The following is a 14,565-nucleotide window of genomic DNA, read 5'->3' on the forward strand; positions in this document are numbered from 1 at the left end:
TTTCCCATGATGCCGGCATGTCATAACCCTGCAGCGGGGGGGAAAAGTACTGAAAAATGTAAGCATTGGGGGGCCCTAGGGGATTCAGATGATGAACTAATAGATGACATCTGTACCAGCAGTCCGCCACCTTACAATGAGGGAACCCGACCTTCCAGTGTAGGAGATGTTCCCCGACGCCCCTTCCAAAAGGAAGAAGACAGGTCCCTGGGACTGGGAGGGGGTGGTCAAGTATTACCCTATCCTGAGAAACCCGAACTGGCGGAAACAAGGGATATATATCCCAAAGTGCCCGCAAGTCAGGAAGAAAAATATTCACGTACAAAAACTTTTTTCCCCAGACCCTTGTATGAAAGCGAAGAGAAACCATCGAATTCAGGACTGCCTTTTGTTCAACCTCCATATGGGGAAGAGCGCAGGTCCTTTAATACTGGAACTTTATTCCCGAAGCCAAATTATGGTGGAGGACCAAGTGAAACGCATCCTACTGCCCCGAGTTTTACTCCTCCGCCTACTGCCCCGAGTTTTACTCCTCCATTGACCCCACAGATATTACATGACACAACTCTAAGAAGGGTACTAGTGGAAAAGGAGCAAGAGGCTCTAGCTAGACAAAGAACAGAAATAATTCAGAAAATTTCTCAGATAAATACCAGTCCTGAGGCATTGACTATTCCAGTAACTATTGGACCGGTGGTCCCGTTATACGGAAATGGTCAGGGAAATCCGATTACTCCAGTCATGACCCCAGTCATAGCAACCCCGAGACAGGAACCAATCATCATAGATGATCAGTCCAGTGAGTGCGAGTCTGAAGTTGCATTCTTGGAATTGCCAAACAAACAGACCGCAAAGGGAACACAGCTGAGGTATAACCCTTTTAATGCAAAGGAAATTAAATTAGAGACAGCAACAGGTACTAGGAATGTCTCTCTGGTAACTCCGGATGAAATTGAGAGTTGGAGTCGTGAATTAGAAAAGCAGACTCCGCAAACAAAGCCTTTAGACCTCTACAAGCTGAGGGTTGAAATAGAAGAATTAATGGCAGGAAATGTGGGGTTGAATCGATTGAATACCTACTCTGAGGAAGAATTGTCGTTCATATGTAAAAGCTTTACAAGGAACACCAGAGTGCTCCATGAAAAACTGACCGAAACAGCAATTAGTATGGGGGTAGATATCTCAAAATCCAAGCCCTTACAGAAACCATACAGAGCAGACTTCTCAGACAAGGATATAGAACATCTGAATGTGGCCGGAAAGAAGCTACAGATTAAAGAATTAATGGGGGTACTGCAGAAATGGGGAGATGTGGAAAAATGGAGAAGCAGGTGGGCGAAAAAGAGGGAAGAGGTTCGCTCCCGACAAGTGACTCCCGAGTTTGCTTTAAGAGAGGTAGAAAAACCTGAGCAGTTATGCCCCATGCGCGAAGTTCCAGGAGGGAAATATGTGCATGTCCCCTGGTCTAGGCAGGATATTGTGTCCTTCACGAACGATTTTCCAAAATTAAGAGAGAAACCAGTTGACTGGTACCGGCAAGTGGAGAGGTTCGTGAAGGTACAGAAATGTCTGTGGAAAGACCTGGATGGGTTTTTCGACATTGTGGTTCCAGTAGATTTATGGACCCAGTGTAAAATAAACATAAATTGGCCCAGTGAAGAGTATCCCAGAGACAAGGACACAGGGGAGCCATCAAAGGAAGTCATGCGAAAATATGAGCAGGTAATTCAGCACTTGAAAGAAAAGGTGCCCGCCAAGGAAACTGATTGGACAAAAATAGATAGAACAACACAGGAAAGGGACGAGACAGTGCACTCCTTCTATGAGAGGTTATTGCAGGTATTTAAAACATACAGTGGTATTGACAACATCGACCTGAAGGATATGACACACTTTATTTACAGGTTTGTAAATGGTTTAAGACCTGAAATTTGTCAGTGGATAAAAGACAATAAAATCTGTTGGCATACTAAGAAAATGGATGAGGTCCTGCGGTACGCTAAGTACTGCGAGGACGAGATGGCAGAAAAGAAAAAGGCCCTTAAGGAGAAGGTTATGTGGGCTCAGGTGAAGCTCGCAGAACAGCAGGAAAAACAATTGAGTAACATGGTTAAAAATGCTGAGAACAAAAGTCCTGGGGGAGGGGGTGGAGGAAAGCCCCGGCCCAAATTTAGCAGGGAAGAGGCTATGAAAAAATTTCCCTGCCATCAGTGCGGCGAAATTGGACACTGGCGAAACGAGTGTCCCCAATTAGTCGATGTTAATGAGACAACTCCTGATTTAATTCCACAGACGCAGAAAGAAAGACCAAGAAAGACTCAACCCCAGGTAAAAACAGTTCAGGTGCCTCGAGCACCCAAACAGGTATACAGGGGAAGACAGGCAGAAAATGAAGAGATAGAGGTTTGGGAAAGCGGGGAGAACAGAAATACAGCAACTTCGCAGTATCTGCTGAATGATACCTTCCTTTGTAATGATCAGGACTGACGGGGCCTGAGAGGGGAGGACGAGGAGTGCGTACTTGGCGCTTCCTTGCCGGTAGACCAGTCTGGACCATATATTGAAGGAAAGGTTGACGGAAATGATGTCACCTTTCTGTTGGACACTGGCGCTACCCGTTCTACTGTAAGAACAGTAGACGTTCCAAACCTGCCCCTCTCGGGAGAAAACATCCAAGTAGTAGGTGTATCTAATCAATTGATTAGTACTCCTGTTACCGAACCAATGGAGATTTCAATTGGAAATTTTAAACAGATGCATAGATTTGTAGTCTGTGACACCAGTCCAGTAAATTTACTGGGACGTGATTTGCTGTGTAAAATGAACTGTACCATCTTTTGCACACCAAAGGGTGTCGAAATACAGACCCCAGATGAAGACGGCATTTATAAATTATTGTTGCTTAGACCTGACTCAGAACTTAAAAGATTGACCCTGCAGGACTTGCCCCAAGAACTACAGGAAGCCGTAAAACCAGAAGTGTGGGATTTCACTGGAAAAGATGTGGGTTTGATGAAAGATGTGGACCCCATACAAATAGCCATCAAAGACAATGCAGTATATCCTAACACTAGGCCCTACCGAATGAATGCTGAAGTGAAAGCAGGTGTCACTCTGGAGATACAAAAATTATTGGAAGGAAACATCATACAAGAAGTGATGAGCAGCCCATGCAACTCACCGATTATGGGCATCAAAAAGCCTAGTGGCAAGTATAGGGTAGTGCAGGACCTGAGAAAGGTTAACAAGATTGTAGTTCCTTGCTGCCCTATTGTCCCGAACCCTGCAGTAATTCTGTACCAGATTCCTTGGGATGCTGAGTGGTTCACTGTGATTGATTTGTGTCATGCATTCTTTTCGATACCCCTGCACCCCGACAGCAAATTTCTTTTCTCATTTGCCTTCGAGGGTCACGTGTATTGTTGGAACCGGGTCCCTCAAGGGTATACAGAGAGCCCCTCTATCTTTAATCAGATCTTGAAGAAATGTCTAGAGACTTTGACATTACCTGGGAACTCTGTATTAGTGCAGTACATAGACGACCTTCTATTGGCGTCTAAAAGTCACAGGGACTGTGTAGTTGACACCATTGCTCTCCTAAATCACCTGTGTGAGAAAGGGCATAAAGTGTCCCCTGACAAACTACAGTTCTGTGCGAAATCAGTGAAATATCTGGGACACCAGATAGAAAAGGGTGTCAGAAAAGTCACTTCAGAAAGAGTGAGAATAATTCAAAAGATGCAGTTGCCCCGTACTCAAAAGGAAGTCAGAATGTTCCTGGGTGTTTTAGGGTACTGCAGGCAGTGGATTCTGGGATTTGCAGCCTTAGCCAGGCCCTTGATAAAAATGACCACGAGAGGAATGCCAGATGTTGTACAGTGGGATGATGAAAGTCTAATGGCTTTCACAAGACTGAAAAACTGTCTGTGTACAGCCCCTGCATTGGGAATGCCAGATTATTCAAAAGAGTTTGCCCTTTTCTGTGACACTCGCGATAATTGCGCATTGTCAGTCCTGACTCAAGAACATGGCACAACCAGGAGGCCTGTGGCCTATTTCTCTGCCACACTGGACCCAGTAGCTGCTGGGTTACCAGGTTGTCTAAAAGCAGTAGCTGCTACCTGTGCAAGTTTAGAACAGAGTGAGTCCATTGTCATGGGACATCCTGTGACTGTTTATGTTTCACATGGAGTGGTAATTCTATTGACCAGAACTAAAACACAGTATCTCACCCCTAGTCGGCTGACTAAATACGAGAGGATTCTTGTGGGCGCAGCAAATGTAAACATTGTTAGGTGCGGTATTCTGAACCCTGCCACCTTACTTCCTGACCCCTCAGAAATGGAAGGTAGGGATGATGATGAACATGATTGTATTGATCTGACAGAGTTCAGTACCAAGCCACGCCCAGACATAAAAGAAGTATCATTGCCGGAGCATGATAAAGAACTATTTGTGGATGGTTCCTGTCTAAGACATGAATTAGGAGGCTTGAGTGCTGCTTATGCAGTAGTGTCTTTCGAAAAGATTGAACAAGCAGGTTATCTATATAACATCAAGTCTGCACAAGTAGCCGAATTGATAGCCATGATAATGGCTTGCAAAATTGGGAAGGACTTACGCATAACAGTGTATACTGACAGTCAGTACTGTTATGGCGTTGTGCATGACTTTGGCCAATTATGGATGCAGAGGGAATTCATGACTTCCTCAGGTACTCCCATTCGGAATGCAAAGGTTGTTCATGACCTTTTAGAGGCCATCCAGTTGCCCAAAGAACTGGCAGTGGTAAAATGTGCTGCTCATCAAAGGAGCATGGACAGAGTATCACTGGGAAACGATTATGCTGATCGAGTGGCTCAATGGTGTGCCAAAGATCGATATATTATAAATCCAAAACGAGGGGGGCCAGGAACCAGCTGCCAGCTTCAGGTGTTTGAGGAAGTGCCTACATGGGATGAGGTGAGAGAGTGGCAGGAGTCGGCTCCTTGGCAAGAAAGAGAAAAATGGAAAGAGGATGGATGTAGACCGAGACGTGTGGATGGTGTCATCATAGGTCCAACTGGTATGCCTGTGTTACCCCGACACTTGCTTGGCACAATGGCAAGATTAATACATGAAGGATCACACATTGGTAGGGATGCCATGATTCTGGTATTTCAACAGACTTGGTACAGCAAGAAATTCAGGAAGGTAGCAGAGTCCCTCTGCCAGAGGTGCCTGTCATGTCAACAAATGAACCCAGGCAAGAGGACCATGGTTGAACTGAGCAAGATTGGGAGGTCAGGGGGCCCCTTTATAAAAATACAGGTTGATTTCATCACCATGCCCCGTTGTGAAGGGAAACGATATGTCCTTGTCATTGTTTGTGTATTTTCAAAATGGGTAGAAGCTTACCCTACTCCCAAGAGTGACGCACTGACAGTAGCAAAGTGTTTACTAAAGGAGCTGATACCTAGGTTCGGAATACCATACATTATTGAATCAGACCAAGGTGGACATTTCCACAATGAAATAATGGCTGAACTGTGTAAGGCCTTTGGGATAAGGCAGAAACTTCATTGTGCATACCATCCAGAGGCTTCTGGAATAGTGGAACAAGTAAATGGAACTATCAAAAACAGACTAGCAAAGCTGACAGATGCTACTGGCATGAACTGGGTGAAGGCCCTGCCCCTGGTCCTGATGGGACTAAGAAGTGTTCCAGACCGCAAGACAGGCCTAAGTCCCCATGAAATCATTATGGGAAGAGTGATGAGACAAGCATGGGTGCCAGGAAGCAAACTGTTGAGTATTACTGATGATTTGGTGCTTGAATACTGCAGAAGATTGGGTGACCAAGTGCGTTCTATCTCTCGCCAGATTGGAGACGACGGCATCCTTAATCCAACGACTCCTCTCCACAACTTGGTACCAGGAGACTGGGTCAAAATAAAGAAGCACACTCGATCAAGCTGTCTGGCACCCAGGTGGGGAAAGAAGCGCCAAGTAATCCTGGTGACAACCACTGCAGTGAAAGTCGCAGGTGTTCCCCAGTGGATCCACGCCGGACACACCCAGAAGGTATTGCCAGACAAAGGATTTGAAGAACCAGGGCAACCAGCAGAGGACCCTGAAGAAGCCAGACCAGTAGCAACTGACAACGAGCAGCCCAGCACCAGTCAGGTTGCAGGAACAGCAGACGTTGGCCCAGGAGTAGTTGACTGCGAACTGCCAAGAAACCAGCCTGCTGAAGAAGTCCAGGAAACTGAGCCAGGAGTAGCTGAAGACGAGCTGCCAAGCATATGGCCAGAAGAATGGATACCGATGATTGATCTGACCGAAGATCCTATCAGAACAAGAGAACGACTTAGTGAAGGTAGAGAGTGGACTAGTCAGGAAAAGCAAGGCACAGGCGAAGAACCTCAGCCACTTGAGATCCAAATCAAAACTGAGGAAGGAGAAGGTCAGACAGGGACAGAGCACGTGATTGATACAGATCCAGTGAATAAGACTGAACAAGTACCCGATACTGAACAGGTACCTGAGACTGAACAAATACCTGATATTGAACAAGTGCCGGATACAGAGCAAGTGTTCGATACTCCTCCATTAACTCCTGATGTGGATAAGGGACAGACGAGACATAGAGTAATAGTTCGAGCAGAAGAAAATCAAGAGATCGAAGTGCTTGAACAGGATCAGATAGAGTTAGAAAAACGGGTTCAGGAAACAGAAACAGAAACAGAGACAATTGAAAGCCAAAAACAAAATATTCCTGAACAAGGCCAGATTAGCAACCAGGCAGAAGAATTTGATGCTAGCCCTGGAACTAGTCAGATAAGGGAAGTAGGAGAAGAAAGTGGAGAAGAATTACCACAAGATAAAGAGAACAAGAGAAGAAGAAAAGAAAGTGAAGTCCAAGTACCAACTAAGAGAATAAAGAAAAGAAACAACCTTGAGCCTAGGTTTGTAAAAAGACTAAGACTAAGAATAAAGACAGTGGAAGAAAAACGTGCAGAAGCAAGAAGAAGTGCTCGAATAGCAGAGCAGGAAGAAGACTCTTCCAAAAGAAGGAGTGAGCGAATAAAAAGACAAAACAAAAAGTACAAGTCTCCTGAATGGACACTGGTTTTGGAGGAGCTTGAAGATCTTGATATAACTGACGTGAGTGACGGAGAACCTGTCCCAGAGTACTCAGCTGAAGAGGAAGACGAGCCACCGTGAATTTGCACAAAGTAAGCTAATTGTGTAAAGCAACAAAGAGGGGTTCAAGAGACTCCTTCTGAGCTAAAATGTCTGATTCAACAGTGAATGGTAGACCTAGTTGCAGCCGTTTTAAGACGTGTTGCAAGGTGTGTATATGTAGTATAGTAGTACTGATAGTTATCTGGATAGGATTAACAATTTTCATTCCCTTTGCTGTAAGTAAAGATACTAACATTGTCCCTACTGAAGTTGTAAATACTGACAGTGAAGAGCTGACAACACAGAGTGTAGAAAGACATGAGAGAGCATTGAGACAAACTAAACGAGACTTAGAAGCATCAGATGAGAAAGGACTACATTATCATGGCATGAAGAACAGGACACATTTAAATGTTTTCGCAAACTTGTTAATACACTATGTAGAGACTATGGAAATTGAGGATTGCTATGTCTGCATGAAACTACCTACTTCGGTGGCTGAAGGCGTGACATACCATCATCTGCCATTAACTTATGGAATTTCCTGTAGCATTTTAGCTAGTTTATTTTACAAAAGGGGACCGTTACAGTATTATTACTCTAACAATGACGTGATCTTTTCTGAACTACCTATACGTGGGAACTTGAATCCTGTACATACCAAAACTGACACCATAAGATATATGGGAGACTACTTTCTGACTATAGGGAACATTGACATAGCAGACGCACACAGAGATAACTTGACTTGTTCTTTGCGTGAGCAGGAAAAGATGTTCCTGAACATGGCAGAGAAAAGGAGAATTAAAATTCAGAAGAAGGCTAATGACGAAAGTCAGAAAAAGCCAAAATGGGCAGAAAACATGGAAGGCACCTCATCTGGTGGAGCGGGTCCTGCTCTGTTGCTGGATTTTGAAAGGAAAGGCAAGCTATGTCTTCACCGCGAGAAGACTAGCTATTATAATAATGTTTTCATTGGTTCCAGTGAATGCGAACATAATTACAAGGTAATTGGAGGTTGGGGTTTCAAAAATGGGTCAGAGCCTGTGTTTCCTGGAATTTATTATATTTGTGGGGACAAGGCTTATTTCAAATTGCCGGATCACTGGTATGGAAGCTGCTACTTTGGCATTGTTTTCCCGAAAATATACCATGTGAATGGAAAAGCTGGAAGCAATGAAGTTACTAATGGCTTAGTGCGTAGTAAAAGAGAGAGTATAGGTGAAATTATGGGTAGTATTTTCAGTGCACTGATACCTGGAGTGGGAGTGGTTCTGAACACTCACAGAATTTGCAAATTGTCTACTATAGTAGATGTGCTGTCTACTGAAACAGCTCATGGATTCCTGCTGGTCAATACTGAAATGGTTGCGATCAGATCAATGGTTTTACAAAATCGACTTGCTCTTGACACCTTATTAGCGAAAGAGGGCGGAGTCTGCCGGATGTTGAAGGCGCAACATTGTTGCACTTATATTCCGGACAAAAGTGTACAGATCAAAAGATATGTGCGAAACATTACTAATTTGGCAAAGGAACTCAAACCACTCGAGGTTGATAGTGCCTGGAAGAGACTGGTAGATGGTCTCTCAAATGTAGGTCATTGGCTTGCTGGCATAGGTAAAAGCTTATTATTCAAAATTCTGATGCCTATTGGTATTATAGGTCTTATTATACTTTCCATTTTCTTATGCTGTAAATACCGCAAGCGCACCAGAAAGCACGAGGTTAATGCAAGAGGGGTGAAACGAAGTGTGGATGAGATTGAATTAGAGGAAGTGAATGATCAGATATACAAAAAGGTGAAGACTTCTCACCCTGCTAAAACTGAAAGAGAAAAGCTAGAACGGTTGCTGGAAGAAATAGAACTTTATAAAGTGTGAAAGAAAGTTGGCATCTGGTTCCATTATAATTTGTGATGATAGTAGATATCATCAAAGAGGGGATTGATGAAGCAAAGCTTCGCATATTTTGCGGCTTGCCGAAATCAAGAACCTCATTTATGTGTAATAAGGTAACCCGTGTATGTTTTACTAACGTTTATATTAAGTTTGAGTAAAGTTTGAGACGCTTGCCTATGTGTATTTCTAATGAAATTAATCCATGTCCTCTAAAAATGGCCGCCGCTTGTATTTTAGTTACTGCGCATGCGTCAGCCACACTCACGTGTCCTGACGCGTCTGCAGAAGTGGAGGGAAAGTTATGCGCATGCGTAATTCATAGCTGTGCTTATCATGTGGTACTGCTCGTGCCACTGCTCTTGTATTTCGTCTAAATGTAGCTAACATTTAAATTGCATAAGTTTATTTCTTGATGATGAGTTAAAAGTACAAACCCTGCGATGTGTTTTCATAATGACATTATTACGTATTAATTTGTTTTCGCTTACTTTTCATGTACCGCGGGCAATGGGGGTCTGAGTGAGAGGAGAGCCATATTGGAGGTCCCTTCTGCGCCTGTGCGACATTCGGCAGCACGAGGGACCTTGGCTGATGGAACATAGCCAGCTGGCAGTGATGGGCGAGATGCTCCTGAGAAAGTCACCTCTGCCCTGCGAGAACAGCGAATGTGGCTTCTTATATGTTACATTGTATAGATGTGCTACTGTTAGCTCATGGGAACCCAAACATGCTAGGCGGTCCCAAAATATGTAAATGAAGACTTCAAATCGCATATTGTGATTGGTGTGTTACCCAAATCCTACCTTAGGACCAATCGAAATTGAGGGATTCTGACACTTTGCAACATTGGGGGGTGGTACACTGTCCCAAAACTGTATATCTACCCTGGGTTCACCTAGTGAACCGTCCGACTTGTCTGGTTTAGCTGACCTGTCACTGACCCAACGCACTCAATAGGTGACTGAAAATACAGAGAGCTGCGGAGCACTCTGTCCGAATTTGACCATAGACTAAGGTTTTACTGAACCTTAAAGTGCTGGCAAGGCACTTAGCTGGGAGTTCGCTGACCCAATCGGGGTCTTGATCGATATCTGCAGAGCGGGTGGAGCGCAGGCGTTGCTTCCTAACTGTGGGTTCCGGTCCTGTCCTGAAGAGGGTCCTGTCCTGAGGGTTTGCTGTCCTGTCCTGAGGTCCTGTCCTGACTCTTATTCCGAGGGTATCCTGTCCTGTCCTGGGTGTCCATTCTGCACCTGCTGTCCTTTGAGGGGTATCCTTCCTTGAGGGTTTCCTGACTTTAACTGACCCGTGGCCAGGGTTTGGTTTCCACACCTTTCTAGGTAAATACTGCTCCGAAATCTCTTGAAACTCTTGCACCTTCTGAAATTTCTAACTTTTGCTTCAATAAAGTTCAACATTGCAAATGTGATATTTTCCATGCCTTTCCGCAACTATTGAAAGTCATTTAAAATTTTGCAAAGTTATTTCTATGTCTTCTCATTTGTTAGAAATTATATTTTGCATAGCAGTGTGTCATTTCCTGATATGGCCTAGAACTTCGTTGCCTAGGTTGTTCAAAGGCCCTTTCACCTTAAGTGAAGCGTGTTATTCATTATAAGTTCTTCTATAATCACACACACTTAGTCTATCACTGTTTTAGATAATACTGACTTGCATAAGTATCTTTTCTCGTTACATTTTATTAGTACTTTGATGATTACTCTGCCATTATTTCTTTATGCATATGTGATTTACATTTTCTTGGTTATTGATTGCCTTATTTTACTGTATCTCATGCAAGAAAACATTGAACTTTAGATAAACATTTTAAAACTTCCAGTTGTCCGTGGTCATTTACACAGTATTTGAATATTATTGGTTGGGTTTGTATTTTGTTGCCTTTCCTTTACAGCTAGCTCCCTGATTCATTGTGGTCATTAGGCACCTGCATTGGTGGATGGTAAGTCGGGTGCACTGAGAATTGGTAGCAGGGAACACACACACACCAAATTGGTAGAGCTCGTGAAGTCACCTGATCGATGTATATGGTGATTTGAAAAGTATATGGGCCCTGAAGCCGGAAAACGGCGAAAACTATTGGTCGGGTGGCCTCGCGCGCTCTATCAGTGTGAGGTAAATAAAAGCCTGGATGTCTGGAAGCAACTCATCCGAAGTATTCAGAACATTCCAACAAAATGGTAGGTCACTTGCAAGCAGATCTGCAAAAAGCCTTTCTTTTCCTACATGAAGGTTAAAAAAGAGGTTATGCAAATAACCCTCTGTGCAAGAAATAGATTTGTTTTATTACTAATGATTTTGGTCTAGCAAAACGGATGATCACTGACTTTCTCTACTTAGTCAGAGAAGTACAGAGTCAGAGAATACCTTTGATGTTATGTCTATTAAACTTTGATATCTGTTTTTTACTGCTTAGTTACATAAAAAGTACTTAATCCCGATTCGGGCACAAAGAGGGGGTTGAGCATGAGTCATGCACACGATGACAGATAACATGCAGAATTATATGTTATAAACTATTACGAGGTGCTCAATGAAATGAAATAAAAAGGGGTTTTATAGAGCGCGACTGCTGCCCTCGGGCGTCCAAGCGCTAAGAAGTTCCAAGTCGGAACTAGGTGGTAATACTAGTTATTTGTCAAACTACTGAGGTCAATATGTCAATCAAGAATTACATCCACTCTAGAATATTAGATCCTAATATATTTTCTACTTCCGCATACATAGAAAAGCATAGATTTATTATTTTGAGCTCCACATTTATTTTCCCTTGGTGATATGTTAGTAATCTACATTGTTCATTCAACATAATTGCAGGTAGGCCTGGGCAGTGAACTTCGCTCTGTTCACAGGGCTTGCGGAGTTTTTTGCACTCCATGGACCATGCGTACTTCCAAAAAACTCCTCTACTCGCTTGCCAACGTTGATGAGCTCGAGCATCGAAAATCCAATGCAAGACCACCTCCCAGCGAGATTTCTGAACATAGGCGGTCACGGATGCTCGCAACCGTTCGCGTTGAAAAACCTTCTGTTTATGTTGAGGAAGCTGCCGTTCAAGTAGAACTTCTACTCAAGCAGGAAAAAGAAGCAACACACTCTTGCACTGAGCATGGTGCCATTCATGCTGATTTTATAGCACGGGACAAACACCTGGCACTAAATATCAGCGGAAACAATGCAATGTAATGCACTCTGCCGGTTGCGGAATGCGAAGCAGATTTTTTTTGTCACTCAGCGAACTCCACGCTGGTTTAATTGCAGGTTGATACACTGTAATATCACACCAGCTCTGCAGTCTCTGCACTAACAAGTGGGTGACTTACCACCTTCCCAAATAGAAGGGCACTGGGAATGAGGACCTATACCACGCTGTAGACTTGAGGAGAAGCTGCACCTTGAGAGCCCAAAGAAAGGAGGAAATACAAATGATTGCTCTGGAATTATAAACTCACCGGCAGTTACAATACAGAGTTTTATAGGGCCTGATTCAAAATGGCATTTTCAGCTATAAACCTACATTTACAGCCAAAAATACTTCCATTGGTCTCTGCAAGAAATTCACAAAAGGATTCCAGACAGGCTTAAATGGATTTACTACTGCCCATTTCTCCACCATGAGTGTGAAGAAGTCTGAAGGAATAAATCCCATGAAAAAGAGGGGGAAGTGGGGAGTCACAAGGAGGTGTGAGTTTGTAAACACCCACAAAGGTATTTTTGTTGGCATTCAGAAACTGAAATCCAACCCCTTAAAATCCTGGATATAGACTGAAATGAAATCCTTCTAAGGATTGGATTTACTCACCTTTAAGGAAGCAAAGGGGAACGGACCCCCCCTGAGATTTGGAAGGGGTGCACCTAAGGTATTTCTCTACAGGGAAAAACGTTTTCCATGAAGAAAACAATTAAACAATGCTCATTGGCACAGATGACTCCATTCCCCTGTGCTTAAATCTACAATATGTAGATTTCTGTACAGGTGGAATAGCGCCCACAGGAGATATCATTCCCAGTAAAATGCCTGAAAACCCGCGCTGCTTTGCTGGTGTATTCTACTGGAAATTATTGTGAATTGAACAAAAAATCGTAAAAGTTCAAGCAGACGTTTTACTCTTTTTTTTAGACATGGGCCCATAGACATTAGAAGTTTTACCACTGTTATTCTGTTACATTTATTACAGTTTATACTGGGCACTTTAACCGACTATAAGAAAAACATAATTTCAAAATGTCCTTGGATTTCCGGTACGCTCTATCATTTAAGTGTCCTGTAATAATATCGAACTTTGATTTTATTGCACATTTTTTCTAATATGAACGAAAAGTATTGTGTAAAACATATATTACTAATTTACGAGGATATAGCATGCACATAAAGTACATTTAAAAGGAGGAATACACAAGAAAAATCCTGATAAATGTATTAGATGTATTTACACCTTATCGGGGCTGGACTGAGGAACCAGTAGAATCCCTAAAAAACAGCCCCTCTCCCTTCGTCTCTTCGCACAGTCTCTTTCAGCCATCAAATCTCTCCCTCTTTCCTTCTCTCCTCTGCCTTTTTTCTCTCCCAGATGCTTTCTCTCTACCTTTCCCCCTCTTGCAGCCTTCCTGTCCCTGCTGCAATAACCCACTAGGAAAAGTGACGGGAGGACCGGGAGCGGCCCTCCGCACTAAACACCAACCTCCAGGTGGTTCAGCCCACTGGGGAAACGCCTAGTCGTATAAAAGGCCTGTCTGGCCATGCACCTTATTTTATTTTCCGTAGCTTTGATAAATATTTTCATGTGACTGTACTAGCATTTTTATTATTTGGACCAGTTAAGGAAACAGAAACCTATCAATATGTATACATATCGATATAAACGATTATAAATAACAAACCTTTGCAAGTGCCACCTCGCTCTCTGGCACGCTGTCAGCCATTTTGGTTTCTTTGCCATTTCCCTGCTGCATAAGGGGAGCAGCTAATAAAAGAGAGAATGATGCCAGCAGAACAGCGGTGGCCAGCTGCAGCGTCATGGTTACCTTCACGCTGACAGGTGTCGGCCTTGTAGAAGCGGCTCAGAGTGCTCCCTTTATAAGTCCCGACTTTCTTGTGCAATTAGAAACTTGATGATTCACCTGTGGCCAAAACTCGATGGTAACAGAGTGAAAGAGGGAGGACCTAGAGATGAGCACATTGTAAGCTCTGGAAAGCCTCCTCAAATCTCATTCAAATCCAGACTTGAAATCATTATATTTTTAGATAAAGGAATTCAGTCTGGCACTGGATAGCTTCAAAATAGCACAGTAATATGTCCTTAAACCGAAGACAAATGAAAGGCTCAAACTTTAGACCTGCAATGTTGCCATATGCGCCAGTGATCACTTTTATAGCCCACCATAGAGTTTGTACATACAACATCAAACATGCATGCTTGAGCATTAACCATTGAATTAGAGGAAGGAATGCGTTGGTCTAAGTCCGTGCAATCTTCGAATT

General features: G+C 43.3%; 1 protein-coding gene across 1 annotated transcript in view; it reads right to left on the reverse strand.

Moving 5' to 3' along the window:
• The window catches only part of LOC144771588 (matrix metalloproteinase-20-like), a 142,346-nt gene extending 128,244 nt beyond the window's left edge, over positions 1–14,102 (reverse strand). Inside the window, exon 1 of the mRNA XM_078655973.1 lies at positions 13,965–14,102. Coding sequence (XP_078512099.1) covers positions 13,965–14,102 — 138 coding nt within the window. The remainder of the gene's footprint in view (positions 1–13,964) is intronic.
• Between the last annotated feature and the right edge of the window lie 463 nt (positions 14,103–14,565).

Source organism: Lissotriton helveticus, chromosome 8 (genome assembly GCF_964261635.1).
Source record: "Lissotriton helveticus chromosome 8, aLisHel1.1, whole genome shotgun sequence".
Taxonomy (NCBI): Eukaryota; Metazoa; Chordata; class Amphibia; order Caudata; family Salamandridae; genus Lissotriton; species Lissotriton helveticus.